The sequence below is a fragment of the Cyprinodon variegatus genome, unplaced genomic scaffold (genome assembly GCF_000732505.1).
Source record: "Cyprinodon variegatus isolate N-32 unplaced genomic scaffold, C_variegatus-1.0 Scaffold727, whole genome shotgun sequence".
Classification (NCBI taxonomy): Eukaryota; Metazoa; Chordata; class Actinopteri; order Cyprinodontiformes; family Cyprinodontidae; genus Cyprinodon; species Cyprinodon variegatus.
The window spans coordinates 49,823-67,663 of record NW_015151180.1 but is presented as its reverse complement, the minus strand read 5'-3'; the positions used below and the strand labels follow the sequence as shown (position 1 = coordinate 67,663).

At 36.5% G+C, this 17,841-nt stretch overlaps 3 protein-coding genes across 6 annotated transcripts in view; all 3 read right to left on the bottom strand.

Annotated features, from left to right (window-relative positions):
* LOC107097834 (signal-induced proliferation-associated 1-like protein 1) overlaps positions 1-7,363 on the bottom strand; it is a 51,478-nt gene extending 44,115 nt beyond the window's left edge. For both annotated transcript variants that reach the window (XM_015395145.1, XM_015395144.1), the window contains exon 1: positions 7,103-7,363. The gene's annotated coding sequence lies outside the window, so the exon portion shown is untranslated. The remainder of the gene's footprint in view (positions 1-7,102) is intronic.
* A 2,451-nt stretch (positions 7,364-9,814) lies between these two features.
* gpx2 (glutathione peroxidase 2) lies at positions 9,815-11,024 on the bottom strand. Its single transcript, XM_015395139.1, has 2 exons — positions 10,676-11,024; positions 9,815-10,514 (listed from the first exon to the last, which is right to left on the bottom strand). The coding sequence occupies exons 1-2, from the start codon at positions 10,895-10,897 to the stop codon at positions 10,161-10,163; spliced, it is 576 nt and encodes a 191-aa protein (XP_015250625.1). The 5' UTR covers positions 10,898-11,024; the 3' UTR covers positions 9,815-10,160.
* A 246-nt stretch (positions 11,025-11,270) lies between these two features.
* Positions 11,271-17,686, bottom strand: LOC107097827 (ras-related protein Rab-15-like). Of its 3 annotated transcripts, XM_015395138.1 has the most exons (8): positions 17,647-17,672; positions 17,488-17,582; positions 14,640-14,700; positions 14,480-14,540; positions 14,330-14,407; positions 14,141-14,230; positions 13,749-13,814; positions 11,271-12,749 (listed from the first exon to the last, which is right to left on the bottom strand). In XM_015395138.1, exons 2-8 carry the CDS (start codon positions 17,540-17,542, stop codon positions 12,597-12,599), a joined length of 564 nt encoding a protein of 187 aa, XP_015250624.1. In that variant the 5' UTR covers positions 17,543-17,582; positions 17,647-17,672; the 3' UTR covers positions 11,271-12,596. The 3 variants fall into 3 exon arrangements, with proteins under 3 accessions (XP_015250624.1, XP_015250622.1, XP_015250623.1); XM_015395136.1 differs by having other exon boundaries at positions 17,488-17,686; XM_015395137.1 differs by having other exon boundaries at positions 17,521-17,686.
* Positions 17,687-17,841: the final 155 nt, after the last annotated feature.

Sequence of the window (17,841 nt, the reverse complement as noted above, 5' to 3'; positions counted from 1 at the left end):
TCTGAGATTTACTGAGAGCAAAGCAGAAACTCAGCCTGGAAATTAATTCCCTCATTTAAGGCCAAGGATTGTAGAAATTCTGGAGCAATCTGAAGCAGGATTATTCTAGTTCTAGTACAGGAAAGTAAGCCTCCCTCTCTTTTGATCTGAACATTCCTAGAGCTCTATTTTGAAATAACAAAGATAACCTCACGCTGTGTGCTGTTGTGCTCACATTCCAGCTTTACAACATAACACATAATGGAAGTTACTTCTGAAGGTAATGAAACTGATGTCAACTTGAAGAGGAATGAGGAAAAGCTGAACAGACCTGCTTATGTGTTGAGATAGCTGCTGTCTGTCGGAAAGAGTTGAGGGTAGTAGCAAAATCTCCGACCCCGCTCTGCGTTTTTGTGGATGTTGGAATTATTTTTCCGAAGCTGCCCACACAGGCTCGGCATGAGGCGTGGGCTTTCAGCTCAGCCTGATGTTTTGATTCTTCTCCGAGCGGAGTTCTGTAATCCCCTTCCAGAGAAAGTGAACAGGCCGAAAAGGGGAGACAGTGAAGCAACTGGCAGACATGTCGTAACAATGCCGAGCACATCATTATAGTATGGCAGCAGAGATAGCCTGCAGCAGCACATCATAACCATCACCATCCCACTTTCCATTATGAAACACGTTTCCTTGAATCAATTCTTTTTAAACAACAGTCCCTATTATTCTGATTAATTTCTCATCCTGTTTCTGAATCGTCGTCCTATTTTCAGCTCCTGTGAGGTTTGATGGGAGCAAAGCAGGGGAATTTCTCAGCGTCTGATCTCTGCCTAACTGTGGGTTTTGGTTGAAGCTCGAAACTGGAAGCAGAATGAGGGAAACCAGTTGCACAGTGGTTGCTAAAGTTCAATAAAACATCAGGAGCTGACCTCCGAATGCCAACGTAGAAACAAATCATGGAGAAGAGCAGCTTCCTGTACCTGTCTCACTCTTCAAACAGCTCTACTAAGGATTTTCCACAGAAATAATTGTAAGGTTTTAAACGATGGAGGATTTTGGTGAGGTTGCAGTTCCCAAAGCGGTGTGGCAGGTGGGGGNGGGGGTTACGAGTAGAGGGAATTTTCCTTTGTCTGTTTGCATTGACTCCATGAGAGCTTTAAAAAACAAAAAAGACAGATTACATCATCCCCATTTCAGGCCCGAGCGCTCTGCTTTCCCCCCCATCAGCAAACGTACAGTGGATCATCCAACCCAGACAAAGACAAAGGCTTTCCACAACAGTTTAGCTAGCAAGAAACGAGGACCCACAGTCCCACCTCATTACGGTCAAACTCATCAGCCACTGCTGAAATGACGGCAAAAAGAAGACACCATTGAGTCATTTAAAAGGGAACGCCGGGTTTTTTACATTTGGCCCTTGATTTTACATTATTACATCATGTTCTACTCACCCATATGAGTTTTGTGTCATTTGGAGCTGTTCTGAAGATATTCCATTAGGTTATATCCAAGTTACGTCTTCCTATGGGCAACGACTTGAAGGCACAAACTAAACCATTCATAATTTATCATTTATAGTACGCCAGCATACATAACATGTAGGCGAATCATTGTCCCCCAGACATCCGCGGTTATATTTTTTATATTTCTATTTTTAAAAAACAACGCGTTGTGTGTATGACGTCATCATTCGCCTACATGTTATGAAAGCTGGCTTACCATAAAGAATAAATTATGAACAGTTTAGTTTGTGCCTTCAACTCGTTGCACATAGGAAGACGTTACTTAGATATAACCTAACCGAATATCTTAAAAACGGCTCCGAATGACACAAAACTCATATGGGTGAGTAGAACATGATGTAATAATGTAAAATCAAGGGCCAATGTAAAAAAAACGAAATTCCCCTTTAACCTCTGACTATAAGCTGACTAAAATTAGATCCTTCACTGATGGGAGACTATAAAGCTTCCTCTTTTTACAGAAAAATAAAACACAGTTTCTCAACCATATGAAACCTCAAAAACTGTCATTAGATATGAAGAAATCTTCCCTGCAGATGTGTCGGTAAACTGGACCCACCAGGGTGCCGGTTAGCAGCAACAAGGTATACAGAGATTTAAAAAAAAATGTAAAACTGAACAGCATCCCCCTCCTTTTTCTCTTGCTGCACATTGAAAGTCAGCTGCCCGCAAGAAGACTGAGCGCTTTATGACCAGAGACATATTTGGACAAGTGCGTCCATGTTGAATAGGTCCAATCTCTCAAACAATCGGAGCGTTATATTCAAGATGGATTTGTTGGATATTCAGAAGTGACCGGCATCCAGCTCAACACAGGCACTAATGGCCACTCCAGGTAAGTTAAAAAAATAAAAATAAAAAAATAAATCTTTCTTCTCCTAATGGTTAGGGCTGGTGGTAGTGTAATGGTATGGGGGACATTTTCAAACTATGGGCCCCTTTATACCAAGTGATTTCCCAATGAAGTACACCACCTACCCCACCAGCATGTCCATCCCTTTATGATGCAGTGATAAAACGGTGACTTTTAGCAGGGTAATTAATCACAGAGCTAGAATTATCTGAGTGCATGAGGAGATTTCTGGAATATGTTGACAAAGACGCGCATCATAGATGTACAGCTGATATATGGACAGCAGCTTGATGATGCCATCATGGTGAGACAGAGGAAAATCTCTTTATGCTACCTATAAGGAACTATGCCACGAATAATAAAGACAATAACAATCAGCTCGCAAGCTAATATTTGATTATTTTTGTCCTATTTAGAGTGAAAAGATTTAAAGGGAAGAATATTTTCAACAACACTTAAATACTACTAAATATAGAGGGTGTTTCTTTAATATTTATGTTTAAGTTTAAGTATTAAAATCTACTTTAACAATGCAAATCAATAAAATTATTAGAGCAGGAATGATTAATACAGGTGCATCAATAAGTAGAGAGAAAGATCCCAAAAAGTTTTATTTTAATAAAAAATATAATTCATACATAAGATTCAATAAGTACAATGAGTGAAACATTTCAGAATTTATGTCTGATAATTTCGATGATGGGACTTTAAATGCAACAATGATTGTTACAACATATTATGACCTAAGCAGTCAGGTGGAGGAAGGCTGATCTGACAGATGTCCTGCAAATTTAAACTGAACATTGCCAAATAATGTTGAATGACAGGAAAAAGTTGAATACTTTAATCTTCTAATAAACAAATGTTTTGTTTTAACAGCAGGAGCAAGATTTGATGCAATTTCTGTTTAAAATAAAAATAGCTCATGAAAGAATTTGTATTACGATACTTTTGATACACTGATATAATAGCACAGCATCTTAAGATCTGTATTAATGCTTGTTTAGCATCTGATGTCTAAGAAAAAGGTGAAGGAGGAAACAGTCAGGCTGAGTTGCACTTTCCAAAGATGAAATGTTAAAAGCTCCATAAAAGGGTAACAACTGTGCAAAAATTAATAAGAGGGATTCTCTTATAGATCATGAAATGTAAACAGGTACCTGAACCAGTTGCGGTCCATGCATATAAAACAGTAGAAAGCTACCGCTGAATATTTGCTCAAACTATCACCTTCCACTTGATACACAGGAGACGATAAATACATCAGCTTGGTAACAGGAAACTCATATCAACATGTTTTGAACAGAGGAATGATAACAATTGCAGTGAAAAAAGGAAGCCAACAGTGACCAAAGAAAGTAGAAATAGCACGTGTTATCAACCAGATTACAGAATTGGGAAATTTTCCCTTTGTGAGCTTTGATCCGTGTTCAGAAGGTCAAAACCCCACAACTGACTGCAATGCAACTACATTTTCAGTCATTGCAGGCATCAATTGAAAGCTTCTACTTTGATGCCTTGAACAAAGAAAAAAGGGTTTATGCATAAATAAATTGAATCTTCTATTTTTTTTTTTTTTTCTGTTGGAATAGAAATCAAAACCTGTATCAACTCCCCTGCATTTCATTTTTCAGCAGAAATGAAATGCAAAAACTGTTAACAGCCAGGAAAGCATGACTGGTGCAGCTCTTAAAGAAAAAAAATTGTATGTGGCTATTTTAAGCTATAAATAGGAGGTAGAACTATTTATACCGATGAAAAACATGAAAATTAGTATTTTTGGCTCCCACAAGGGGCAAAAATCAACTCCAAAATCCCCTTGGAATGATGCATGTCTGCTTATCCTGCTGTTACTGAAATTAGTCTCAGGACCTCAAATGAGACATTTTAGGCTCGTGCAGCAACACAGAGGGAGCTTTTCTTTTCCATCAACACAATAAATCTGCTGCATTTGCCTTAGATTTATCCACTGCAGGAAGGAATTCCATCAAAAGTAAAAAGGAGCAGTCTAGTGTGAGATTAGACTCGGCAGAAAAGATGGCAGAGGAGCTTTGTGATCAGTCATGCCCGCCGCTGCAGGTCAGCTAAGCCTATGGGGAATGCTAAAAGTCCTTGATCCTAGCCCAGAGCTAAAGTCCAAACCTTTTGTTCTTCTATTTAATCATAAAACATATATGATGAAGCACAGAGATTCTGCTGCTAATGTGCTAGAGTTCTGTTACATCTCATCCTTTCCCCGCACTCCTATTCCCTCAATCAACAAGAACCTTCAGACTTTGTCATTTTGTATGCAAAATGACATTTTGTTGTGTACACCTTACAACAGTTGTAACGATATTGCAGTTGGAGTAGATAAACATTAGCAATATAAGGTGCAGCAGTGATCACTTTAACATATCTCAATGGAAACATAAAATGAAAGAGAAAAGGATAGTTTTTTGCTTTAGAAAAAGAATTGCATTGATCACCACACTAAATCCAGGCAGTTTATATAACTTATAAAGAAAACACAATTTATTGAAAAGAAAAAAGAAAAATAGTTTTTAGCCCTTTGGTTTATTATTTCTGTGGAAGAACATACTTGTCATTAACCAGCCACAATCCAGGCATCTTTTTTTTTCCCTACAAAGCAACTACAGTGGAATCCGCTTATAGTGATCACGGATATTGTAATCGCTTATATAGATCAAAAGGCTTGGGACAGAATCATTTTCATACAAATGCTGTTTAAATAATTTGTTTAAAGTACTCAAGAAATCCCCTTATAGTGTTCATTTTTGGCCATTTTATGAATGTAAACATGTGCAAAAATCATTTTAAAATTACGTGTAGCCTAGTTATTTTATTGTTCTTCTGCCTAGCTAGCTAAAGTAAAAAGTTGACGATCGGGCAGCTAGAACTAACTTGCGAGTCATGACTGGAAATGAAGGATGAATATGTGGAGACCGTTATCTCTTCAAGAGCTGAGATGAGGAATGCAGTTTGCTTTTTAAAGACTGGTCTCCTGCATGTTGGTTTCAAAAACGTTGACCTTTTATATCATTTTGGAAAAGAAGTGAACTCTGTGTTGGACATCACTCTGATCAAGGAAACCATTGATAAATATGTGAAGTCATTTCTTAATGCGGCGCAGCAGATCCGCAACACAAAACAGAGGTAGGCTAGCTTTAATTTTCTGTAGCCTATGCAGTTATCTTCTATGTTATTGTTCTATGAAACCGTTTGTTTCAAACTTCAGACTTGAAGACTTGCACAGCGCAGTATACTGTCATTAAAAATATACAGTCATATATTTATATTACTATTTTTTAATGTATTTATTACTGTTTTCAAGGCTGCACTTTAAAAAATGTAATTGTCTAGAGCTGTTTAAAACTAAATTTCTTTTTGTATACACAAAATGACAAAATAAATCTGTCTAAGTCTAAAGATGCATGGTACTGCAATAGAATTCAGTAAATGCAGAAGCTACCAGTTTCATTTCATTTTTTTCATTGAAAGACCACACAAATGGAAGCGAATCTCTGAGATTGGCTTCCATACAGAAAGCCCACATTCTTATCTTCAGGTAACACAGAGTACATGTCAGATTAAATAATACTACTTCAGCAATAGTTTGAAGGTGTTACTTCATTGTATGTCTCGTACCATGTCTGTTGGTTGTGCTGTTCTTTTTACATTTCGTTGCAGGTGATGAAGCAGACTGAAAAATTTTTATCGTTATCTCCCTTCTATCTCCTCTTTCTTTCATCTTTTCGTTTTTCCTCTTCTATTCCATTTACATTGCAGTGTCCATATAATCTGTAAACCTCCCTTTATAATTATATGCATGAAACAAGCGGAACACTGTGGCAATAGCCCTACTGCTCCACTTGTGAAAGTAAAATCTGTTAGACTCTTTTTGGCATCAAGACAATTATTCTTATTGCCACATTGCCAGACAGGACACTGTTAAAAAAAAAAAGAAAAAAAGAAAAACCACACAAATGGCATTTAGATGATATTCTGCATAAAAAAATAAGTGAAATCAACCGCTTATAGTGTTCAAATTGGCTCTGGACGTGATCACTATAAGCGGATTACACTGTATTACTAAGCACACACTCACAAAAAAAACAAAAAACAAACAAACTTTTGAGGATGCAACTGTCATAACTTTTTCATAGTAGTAGCGCCCACCCAGGTCATGTCGCCCTGGTCAAAGAGCCATATAGCCCATTTCAAACACAACTAAACTCTAAAAGTCTTCATAAAAAAAAACATTTTAAATGTAGAGTTTGCTTTGGGATAATCAGGACTACTGGATTTAAATATTTTGCATTCATAGTCAGAAAATCCAGTGATTTGTATCAGCCTGATGTTCAGCAGAAGGAGAGCTGGACATGGCTGAGGGACAACTCAGGGTTACACAGATAAAGGAGAAGGAAATCTCCAGGTAAACGGTTGGAGACACATTCATTTGTTTAGATCAGCCTACATCCTCCGTGTAATTCTGGAGCGTGGAAAATACCACCTGTGTACAAAAAGCGCCCTTGAGATTCAAGGGAATTTCTGAATTTAGACAACAGCAGTGAAACAGACGGTTTCACCACCATTAGTTAAAAAAGAGACACCACTGGCACTGATTGCGCACTGGAAAAAAGAAAAAAAACACACACACACACACAAAGATATGCGTTGTTTTCTAACAGAGAGAGCCGACAGATGTCAGTGCGCTTTACACATGACCAGGATCACGTTCCCCACTCACCTTTTCTCCTTTTAGGATGTCACACAGCGCCGTTTTCCTCCTTTTGTCTCAACTAAAGGTGCTGCTGTTTTAGGTCCCGCACAAAAATACGCGGCGGCTCCTTTCCTCGCCTTCCTAAGGAACGTGTTGGCTTCGGTTTCAGTCCTGGAAATTGTCCCTCCGTCTGGTTCCGAAACGCAACTCGGAAGTTTGATAGAAAGTTACGGCTTTGCTTCGCTGCGGTATGCAGCTGCTGGAGAGATGAGATCATTCAGGCTCTGCCTCCCCTCACCTCCCTCTACCCACAAGAATCTCGCGAGAAAGCACGGTAAGTGGGGAAAAAAACGTAAAGCGTTGCTGTGGCAACAGAGCTCACCTGTGGATGCTGGATAAAGGAAAATATGAAAGAGCTCTCACTCTGGTTCGAAAATGCAGTGGTTGAATTTTTTTTTTTTTTGAAGGTTGTTCACATTTAGGTATATTAGAAGAAAACAACTTAATCAGCAGGTACACAAAAATTACAAATTTTGTTTTACCCTTAAAAAAAAGGAAAGTGTGATCGAACTCTGGTGTATCATGATTAATCGATAATTAAAATAATCATCAACTAATTTTGTAACGATTACATGTCAACTAGAGTATGGAGACTCAAAAACATGCCTTTAGCTGACAGAGCAACCCAATTAGAGCAGTGATTATACCAATATTGCAAAAAAATTAAAAATATTTTACATTTAAGGGAAAAGAAAACTTTTCATCTTTCAATATGATCTATTCAGAACTCCTCAAGTGGAAAAGTTTAAGTTTCACCTTTTTTAATTCTGTAAATAAAATATTTTTTTTTTTTTTTTGCTATCTGATTATTAATTGATAATTAGAATAAATAATCAATAGATTAATTGGTAGCACAAAAAACATTGTTAGTTGCAGCCCTGCTCTGGTGTAATGGCGCATGACACTTTGTTCTGGTGTCCAAATAAATCAGATTTAGACTTGTCTTCCAAAATAAAAAGTGTTATACTAGAAGTCCTTGTATTCTAATGGGTTTTGGTAGCATGTGTGGAAATCCTTCATTTTTTGGAGATTTCTTAATGATTGTGAGGTAGACGGATAAACCTGACTTAAAACCTCGGTCTTTCACCTTGTGAACTTAAATTCAGTTTTGATCTAATCTGACATTTTGAGACTAAAAACAATGCATACTTTCCACATTTGACTGAAATAAATCCTGACCTCACTAATTATATTATTAAAACAATGATTTAATGTATGCATGTGCTCATGAATTGTAAGGTTGTCACCACTATGAGACAATAGGCGAGTAACATTTCTTAATCTGAGCTAAGGGAGAATGTAGATGTTAACTAAAAACTCCCATGAACTCCCAAGAATGGAGTCTAGAGAAATCTTACAATTAGAATTGTTTTCTTAAATCATTAAAGACAAAATTCGTTCAGCATAATTATAGACACAATATTTACACAAGAAGCCAATTTATTGCAGCCAATTAACCTAAGTTGGTATTATCATGTTTTTAAGTAACTATGTTAAAATAAACAGCGCTGGTCTAACATGTTTGGACATGTTTTTGTTTTTTAAATTATAAAATATAGTTCTCATACATTTCTTATTGTCATTTAAAGACAGTACAAGTAGTGATTATTCAGACATTTAAATGGACACACTATGCATCATGAAAAACATTGAAAATATAAATTAGCATCTTATTTAAACCTTACCTCTTTTGTAACACATTTATAGAAGTGCCCATGTCTCCGAGTCACAGAGACAGGGCCCTAAATATTGCCACAGACTCTTACGCCCTTGTAACAGTAGGACCAGTTATCTATGAGTTGAATAATACTATTCCACTCTTTCTAATCCTTGGGAAATGTTTTCTGATATAAATATTCTAATTTTATACAACTTCTTTTTGACTTGTGTAAATTATATCATAAACAGAATACCTTTAATGATCTTTTCCTGCAAGCAGAACACCAGAAATGCAGCAAAGCATCAGTGACAGTTGTAGGTTTTGAATAAATGACACGTCGACATGCATCAGAACCAAACTTTTTCTAGTGTCATTTGTATACATGCAAAATCAGGGATGTAGTTTATAACATAAGAGCCAACACAAACACAGATAAAAGCTGTAAAGTGTCGTGGGCTTACGTCTTTGACCCCAGTGCATTCGATGCAAAACCCATCAGGACCCTGCCTGACCTGTGCTGCAGCTCTGACATCATGAACTGATGTGAATGTGAGCGGATGTCCAGAAAATCCCATGTTAATCTGCGGACATTGCAAACAAAGCTGTCCGTACATGGAAAACCAAAGCTGGATGAGAGCTTATCACACCACAGCAAGGCCAATGCCTAAATGATTGATTTAGGAGCTGTCTTTAGGAAGCTATGTGGCACTAATGCATTCCTGCAGCTGCATAGGTTACTTGAATCAGCAAATTTTACCTGGAAATGTAGCTTGAATAATTGGCTGCTTAGAGGTCAGTACGTAATGCTGATGTATATCCTGTTGGTTATTTTAGAAGGTTCTAAAAATAATACCAAATTCCCTCTGCTGCACCTCAAGATTTATTGTTCTAGGTAGTTGTTCAAACACCTTTATTGTGAGCTTTGCTTAGTGGCAGTAGATGCTTTTTGAGACTTAAAGTAAATAAATAAAATAAAATAAAAAACATCTCTGAGAGATCAATGTGGATTTTAAGTTTTTATTTCAGTGCAAACATATTGTTTGAATTTTTCTATTTGATAAAAGCATGACAGGGGTTTCCATTTGCATGATTAACTCGGTAGCACCATCTGCTGGTAGCACTAATGTAAGACAAACTAAAAGTTTCATATCTGATCATATCTATAAAACACTGCTTTTAATTTCCCAGAAATTTTCTAAACATGAAACTAAACTTCCACTATCTTTAAGCACTTATATGACCTCAGATGATATACCATCAGCGCTTTAGAATATCACCCTCATTTACTAAGGCTTAAAAATGTGGAGGCCAGCATTTCAGCGTCGACTGTGACGGATGAAAAGCCATAAGCAGCAGAGGCTATTCTTAGGTCTTTGTTAATCTAAGCAGTCTTTGAATGTCAGGCTCTACATCAATAGTTGGGAAATTCTTGCTGTATCTCTTAAAAGGCTCTCCCTCAGGCCCGATGAGGAATTTCTCAAAGTTCCAGGAGATGTCTGCCCTGGTGACTGGACTCCACACCAGAAATCGGGGATCCTGCATGAGGGAACTAGAGTCGTCTTCAGGATAAGGTAGTTTGGCTTTCAGATAGGCAAAGACTGGATGGGTGTTTGCTCCGTTGACGTCGCACTTCTCGAACAAGGTGAAGTTGGGCTTGAAGCCCCCACCTGGTCGTACATGCTCCAGTGAGTGCAGAATCTCCCCATTGCTACAGTTCTCCTGAAAACATGCAATACAGACATGAATGCTGTGGATCTCTTTCTACTAACTCCAATCATTTTTCTAAATCCCCCTTAAGAAATTAGCTCATCTTTGAAGTATTTAACAGCAGCATAGATTTAACATCCAAGTAATTCAGACGAACCTGCAGCTCAACTCACCTGATATCCAAACTGGTTACAAGGGAAGCCCAGGACCACCAGCCGATGGGGGTACTTGCTCTGTAGCTGGTTGAGCTCGCTGAAGTCCCGGGTGGTGGTGCCTCAGAGCGAGGCCACATTTTCTATGAGGACAACGCGTCCCCTGAAGACATTGAAGTCCACAGAGTCCCCTTCCAGTGAGGTGGCCCTCAGATCATAGAAAGTCTTAGCAATGAAGGTCATTTTGGTGCCTCTTTACAGGGAGACTGGGGCTCAAAACGCGACTGTATCCAACACCCGGATCACCTGACTCCCTCAGAGCAGAAAGTTGCCTTTCACGGTGTCATATTGCCCTGCAGGAAACTGATCGCCTGGTGATAAACTCTCCATACAAGTTCCAGATACAGTAGAGGGAGGAAACTGATTGTAAAAGCCAAACAAGTACATCACATAAAGTGCATTTGAAGGAAAATGTTATCAATAAAATTAGTGCAAAGTCACTAAGTAAAATCAAAATGACAAAATAAAACCCTGAAAACACTGGTGTACATTTGAAGAGCCAATACCATGAAAAACCACCTTTCTTGAAATTATTGGTTCACATCCTTTGCTTTATGCTTCTACCAGCTGTGCTCATTAAAACTTACATTTTTGCCCATTTTTTATCATAGAATAAGTCAATCTGATTCTGATTTTAATGACCAGGATTTCATAACTTTACCCTGTTTTCAGTTTCTCCAAAACCTCATCTCTAAACAGTCTGGGATGTTTCTTCTTCTTTGTGTTGCTGCTTGTTTACTCATGTTAAGGCCTGATTAATGTTAGACTATACTTCTGAAGCCAGTCGATTGTAATAGATTTTGTTTAGAAATATCAAAGCACAGAAAGTTGGACCCAAATGTTTGCAGGACTTTGTTTTTTTTTTCTACTTCATAAGCAATCATTATTATTTTAACATAATTAACAGGTCGAAATACACAGAAATATTTTATTGTATAACATAAAAGTCTTGAATAAAGTAAATAAAGTGTAGAAAATAAAAAAAAATGACAGAACTCGTTTGAGAAGCTAGTTTAATTTAGTGTGTTTGGCTATTCTGCAGCTCTTTGTACGTGTATCAGCTTTCTTAGTCATCAAAAATTAAAACAATCAGCTACATCTGCCAGGATCTGATGAAAATTATATGAGGCTACTGACTGAACTCCCCGTACACCTAACATCAATGCAGTCCTGATGAAATGACTCTTAGGATTGACAATTTTGTTTTGTTTAAACATGGAAACAGTTGTTTTACATTAAAATTTCAGTTCTTATTTAGAATTTTATAACAAACTTCAACAATCTCCTTAAGAAACATGAATCTCCTTGTCTGTAGCAGTATTTTCAGTGTAGGACATGTCTTCAATTTTTCAAAAGTATTGAAAAATGAGTTCTTAAAGCAACATTTTGATAAATATTCCTCCACATGGCACAGCTGTGTTTCCTTTGAGGCGAAAGTCCACAGATTAAATGAAACTACCCCAATTTGGTTCGAGTTTCTAGCTTAATAAATTAGATCTGTGATCTGACCTTTCTGTAATAGTCATTGAAAAAATATGGTTGTTAATGTTCCTTTGAGCATCAACTAATAATAAAAATGACAATAAAAATCAAAAAGTAAATAAATCCAGTGATAAATCCATGATGCATATATATATATATAGTAAAAATTCACATTTGAAGAGAGAATTAATTTGAGTTGAACACACTTATCTGGCACCAAAATTTCCTGTTCATTCAGCCAGACACGCCCTCTGCTGGCAGCTGCTGTTTACTGCATCCTTTGCAACCTACATTAAAAAATTAAGAGATCCAGCGCCCTCCAGTGTGTGAAGTTATGTTTTAAGCAGTCAGTAAGCAGTTAAAAAGATGTAACCTTAGATATTCCTACAGCCTTCATCCTTTAACAGGCACAAGTCCTCTGTGTGTGATTATCCTGACTGCTCTTCTCTTCCTGCAGAGCGACCTGATCCAAATAGCTGTCCAGAGACCCCAGAAGGTTGTCCACGTCTCTCTTTTGAGCTTGAAGAACCAGTTCTGTCACACGTATGAATGACTACAGCAAGAAAAGATGGAGAAATATTAAATTCCTTTTAAAAGCCATGCTACATATTTATTTTTTTTAGATTTATCACAATAAAAATCACAAACCTCAGTGTATTTTGTGTGTGTACAATGTATTAACCTCTTAACATCCACCTAATTTTAAGTAATTCTTGCCTTTTTGCATACCCAAAATGGAAAAGCAAATTACTAAGGAACTGTAAGCCCAAATTAGAAACTAGAAAGCTAACACTTTTTAGTTTCTGAAAATATAAAAACCATGTGACTAAAACACAGCCTAAACTGCATCAGTTCAAACATGATTCAAAGTAACTTCTGAAGTCATCAGCATATCCAAACCTCTCCAAAATATGCCAAATTATTACAAATTTTGCATATTGCTTTTACTCAACAATTTTACCACATTTTGATGGCCACAAAATAATTTTAAAGCAAATATTTTTTTTTTCATTTTTCAAACTTTCCATCTAATTATCTAAAAGTGTGCAATGATCCAAGAATAGATCTGGCTCTGTGCCTTTTACTATATGGCTATATATCTTGGCTGCATTACTAAAATAAGCCATGTTTTAAAGGTAATTTAACTGGCTAGAGAGCCAATGAATTTACAAGTTTTAGAATAATGATAATTATTATTATTGTTATGTTGAAAGTAATCTCCCCTTTTGCTGCTATCAAACTAATCAAAATACAAGTTTTATAGAAGTTTCATTCAAATTTTGGGGATGAATAAAATGCAACTCAGTCTCACACAAAGCACCAAAAATAAACTCCTGTCGACTGCAAGCAGTGGTTCAAATATGAAAAAATATATTTTTCATATCTTCCTGTGTATAATCTGGAATCATAATGATGTTCTGTAGTGTGTTGTCTTTGCTAGATAAATTTCCATTATTATTCAATATAGTTTGAGGAAATAAAAGGGGCATAATCACTTTTAGAAGACACTATAAATATAACTAAAATGAGATTTATTCTGGATCAGCAATACCTCGCTGATGTTGCTGCTGGTGGAAGCGCTGGCCTCAAAGAACTCCATGCCGTAGGTTTCTGCTAGCTGTAAGATTTAATAAGGTCACATCTCTTCAAAGTAAATTAAATATGCATTAATTAAAAAAAAAAATGACAGCATTTAAGTGGATAGTAGACAAACTTTTTTATTAAGCTTCCATTTTTATGATAAATTTGTATGGGTCTGAATCAATCTTCAAGCTGGAAAACATCTGCCTGTGTTTAATTCATCTGTGTTGTATTTGTTTTGAATTGAATAACAGAAATAATGGAACCTTCTGATAACATTTCAATTCATTTGCAGGTTTGTACTTCCTTCTTCACAAATCAACTTTCTGGAAACCAGTAAATAACTGAGAAGCCTAATTGTACCTTTTGTCCTTGTTCCTTTGTTACTTGTCTGCTGCACTCTTCGTCTGCTTTGTTTCCAACCAAAATGGTTTGAACATCATCTGGAGCGTTCTGTACGTTAAAAAAAAAGAACATTGGAACCCAAACAGTGGAGTAAATTGCTCCATCAACCTGATGAAAGAGTAATTAGAGTTAAATTAGAGCTCTTACTTCATCTACATCACCGGCCCACTTCGCTATGTGCTGAAAAGACGCCCTGTCTGTGATGTCATACACAAATATAATACCCTGCAACAAACGATTAGGAGGAGGAATGAAGGAATTTTTGATCAATTAAAGTAAAGTTTGTAATATTAATACCTGGGCCCGCCTGTAGTACTGTTTGGTGATAGTCTGATAGCGCTCCTGTCCAGCGGTGTCCCTGCACAGTAGATAAAACACTTAAGAGAACAGTCATAAAGAGAGCTATCGGCATTCAGGTGAAAAGTTATTTTCTGTATTGAAAGAATCGACAACGTACCAAATCTGTACCCGGACCCTGAGTCCATCAATCTCTATAGTTTTCATTTTAAAATCCACTCCTAAACAAAAAAAAAACAGGAAGGGAGAATTTTGTTACAGATGACGCAAAAGAAATCTCTAAAAACCAAAAAAAAAAAAGAAGGATTTTCAGTGGCAGTGCATGACTTGATACAATCGGCCGTTTAGTATCGTCTCATGCTTATTTAACAGGAAGCATTGCTGCAAAGTGAATTGACGTCCGGGTCCCTTAAACTCACCAGTTTGCATGGTGCAATAAATTTCTCTAATCTGCAATATAACCAAAACTGAAGTGGGATTTTTGCACAGTTACATGGAATAATTTTGAAAAATAACTGTGCTGTTCTTTGTAAAGAAATTTGAACATATAGGAGCTGTTTTTTTTCCTTATCTCTGGGGAAGAAATTGTTTTGATTACAGGTAATAAATTCACAAGTTTTTCTGCTAATCAAAGGATTATAAAAAAAAAAGGAAAAACAAAATAGAACATTATGCCCACTAATCACTAGTTTGATCCTAACATTCTTCAGCTGAAACACTTCTATCTTTAATACTTCTGTATGTTATTTTATATATTTTTTGTGAAATAACAAAAAAATAAATAAAAAGATGAACCGAAGGGAACTTTTGAATCTTTAATAAAATACTTTGCAACTTAAAATTCCAGCATTAAGTTTTCTATTTGGTTCAAACTTACATGAAGACTGTACTCTTTAGAAGTCGTGGTCCCTCTGATTCATATTCTAAGTGATCTCTCCCAGCAGGAAGCTGGGGAGCATGTGCAACAATAAGCCTTTTGCATGACTCTGAAAATATGTTCTGCAAGCAGAGCATAACCGGTTCGATCAGGAAACATTTTCCCTTAAAGACAACAGCTCTTTGGGCTTTTCTAGGCTTAAAGTTTCTTCACAATACAGAAAATTCTCCAAAGATAATGCATGGATCACTTTTGGCCATTGGGTAGAAAATAGGCCTATTTGTGACTTTAAATAAGTAACTTGTGAGGATTCAAAGCTGTAGCTCAGAGACACCATTATGTGCTAATTATGAGACGGTGACACTGTTTATGCTCAGTGACAGCATAACTGGGTTATATTAAAACACAGATTGTACACAGTCCTTTATGAACTTTATCCTCATCCTACGAACACAGACAAAATGTTTAGTGAGGGAAACTTGTTTTTAAAAACAGCATTTAAATTGATTCATCTTTTATAAGAAACATTCTCTGAATCGTTTCTTAGAATCTTCCTAATTGGTATCAAAATTAGGATTTACGTCAGCAAATATTTTTGAAAACAATAGCTATGTAGAAGGAAGTTTAAAATCCACCCTTTAATTTTTTTTTTCAGTACACATCTACTCTCTGACCCATGAAGGATTCAATGCTTGGCGTGGATTCATGCCGTCCAATTAGTCCGTCTGCATCTCTCACACTATGTGATGCCAAATTATTGCTGGTGAATGTTTCAAACCTTCTGCAGGAGCTCCAGTGCTTTGCAAAAAGCATTTATAACCCTTGAAGTTTTTCCAATCTTCCCAGATAACTTCCACATTCATTTGTGTATTTAGATGGGATTTTAACAGAAATTATGATACAGAATTAAAATACTCAACCTACAACAGGAAGTGCATAATTGTATTTTTTAAATTTATTTCCAGAAATGATCAAATAAGAAGTTTGGCAGGTGTTTGCATGTATCCCTCTCATTAAACACTTCTAAGAAACATTTTTGCAGCATTTACAGCTGTAATTCATTTGAGGTATAGCTCCACCAGCTTTATGCATCAAAAAATGACATTTTTGCCACTTTTTTTGTAAAGTCAGATCAATTGGAAGTGTCTGCTTTAAAGAGTTAAGTAAACTACAGCTCCAACTTTTTTGCAGATGTACTGAAGAAATAAAATGTTCTGTTAAAGTAATATGAGATGTTTGAAGTTTTCAATCCTTCTCAACTATATAGATGCAGATAAATAAACCCTCTGAGGCTCTATGCAGAACAGCTGCATTTAAACTGAGATAAGCCGACTCTTGGTAATAAGGTTATATTGTAAACATTTAAATCAGATTTTATTTAAGGGGTATCAGAGCAAAGGGGATGAATAAACTTTTAGATTAATATAATAGAAATCATTAGACATGTTTTTTTTTAAGATTGTCAAATAAAAAACCCAAAATATATTGATCCATAACATTACAAATTTTGAAAATATCAAGTTGCTTGAATACTTTTTGAAGGTACTGCCTGCAGAGATCTAAAGCCCAGATTTCATGTCCAATGCTCAAATAACAGAGTTTAATCCAATGTTAAGCTGAGCCCGGCCTACTAGTCTCATGACATTTATAACCCGGCTTAATGCTTCACACTATAAAGCAGAGAATTGATATTTTTAGTCATGGCACATTAAAGCCCAACCAGCTACATTTTCCATCTAAGTGAATAATGAGGGAGAAGTGGAGAGGAAAAGGAGCAGGGGACATATTAAGCCCTAATGTGTTCATCAATCCACACTTTTTGTTCTAAAAACAAAACAAAAACACAGGAAGAAGAATCAGACTGAGAAAGAGTGACATTTAGTTTAGACTTTCTTTTTCTTTCAAAATGTTTTAGGGTTTTAGAAAAAACTAACTATTTGCAAAGGGACCTGAAGTAGTCCGTGATATTATACCAATAAATAAATTCAATATAAAAGGGAAAAACAACGATGGCAGAATAAATACTAAAAATAATTCTCAGACATGTAGAGTTGTCCTATACTGAGTGTTTATCCGGTTCATCCTGTGGCTGAAACACTGAGAACTTGTCTGATGACTTTTCTAGTCTTACCGATGGTGGAAATATGCGAAGGATCAAATTCACCTTCCGTGAACCTTCGCAGCATGCAGGTCTTCCCCACTCCGGAGTCTCCGAGGAGAAGCAACCTGAACAAGACGTCGTACTGTTTAGCCATGACCAAAAAAACTAGAACATGACGGAGAACAGAACCTTTTTCATCTGCAGGCTTCGGGATCAGATGCTGCCTTCAGGGCACGCCGGAAATCCCGCTTCCACTGATGCAAAGTCTTCGTCAGCGCAGCAGGGAGTTGAGCTCGTTTCCTTGAGTTTGTTTTCAAACATACTCTTAACAACCTATTTGAAGATTATATATATATATATATATATATATATATATATATATAT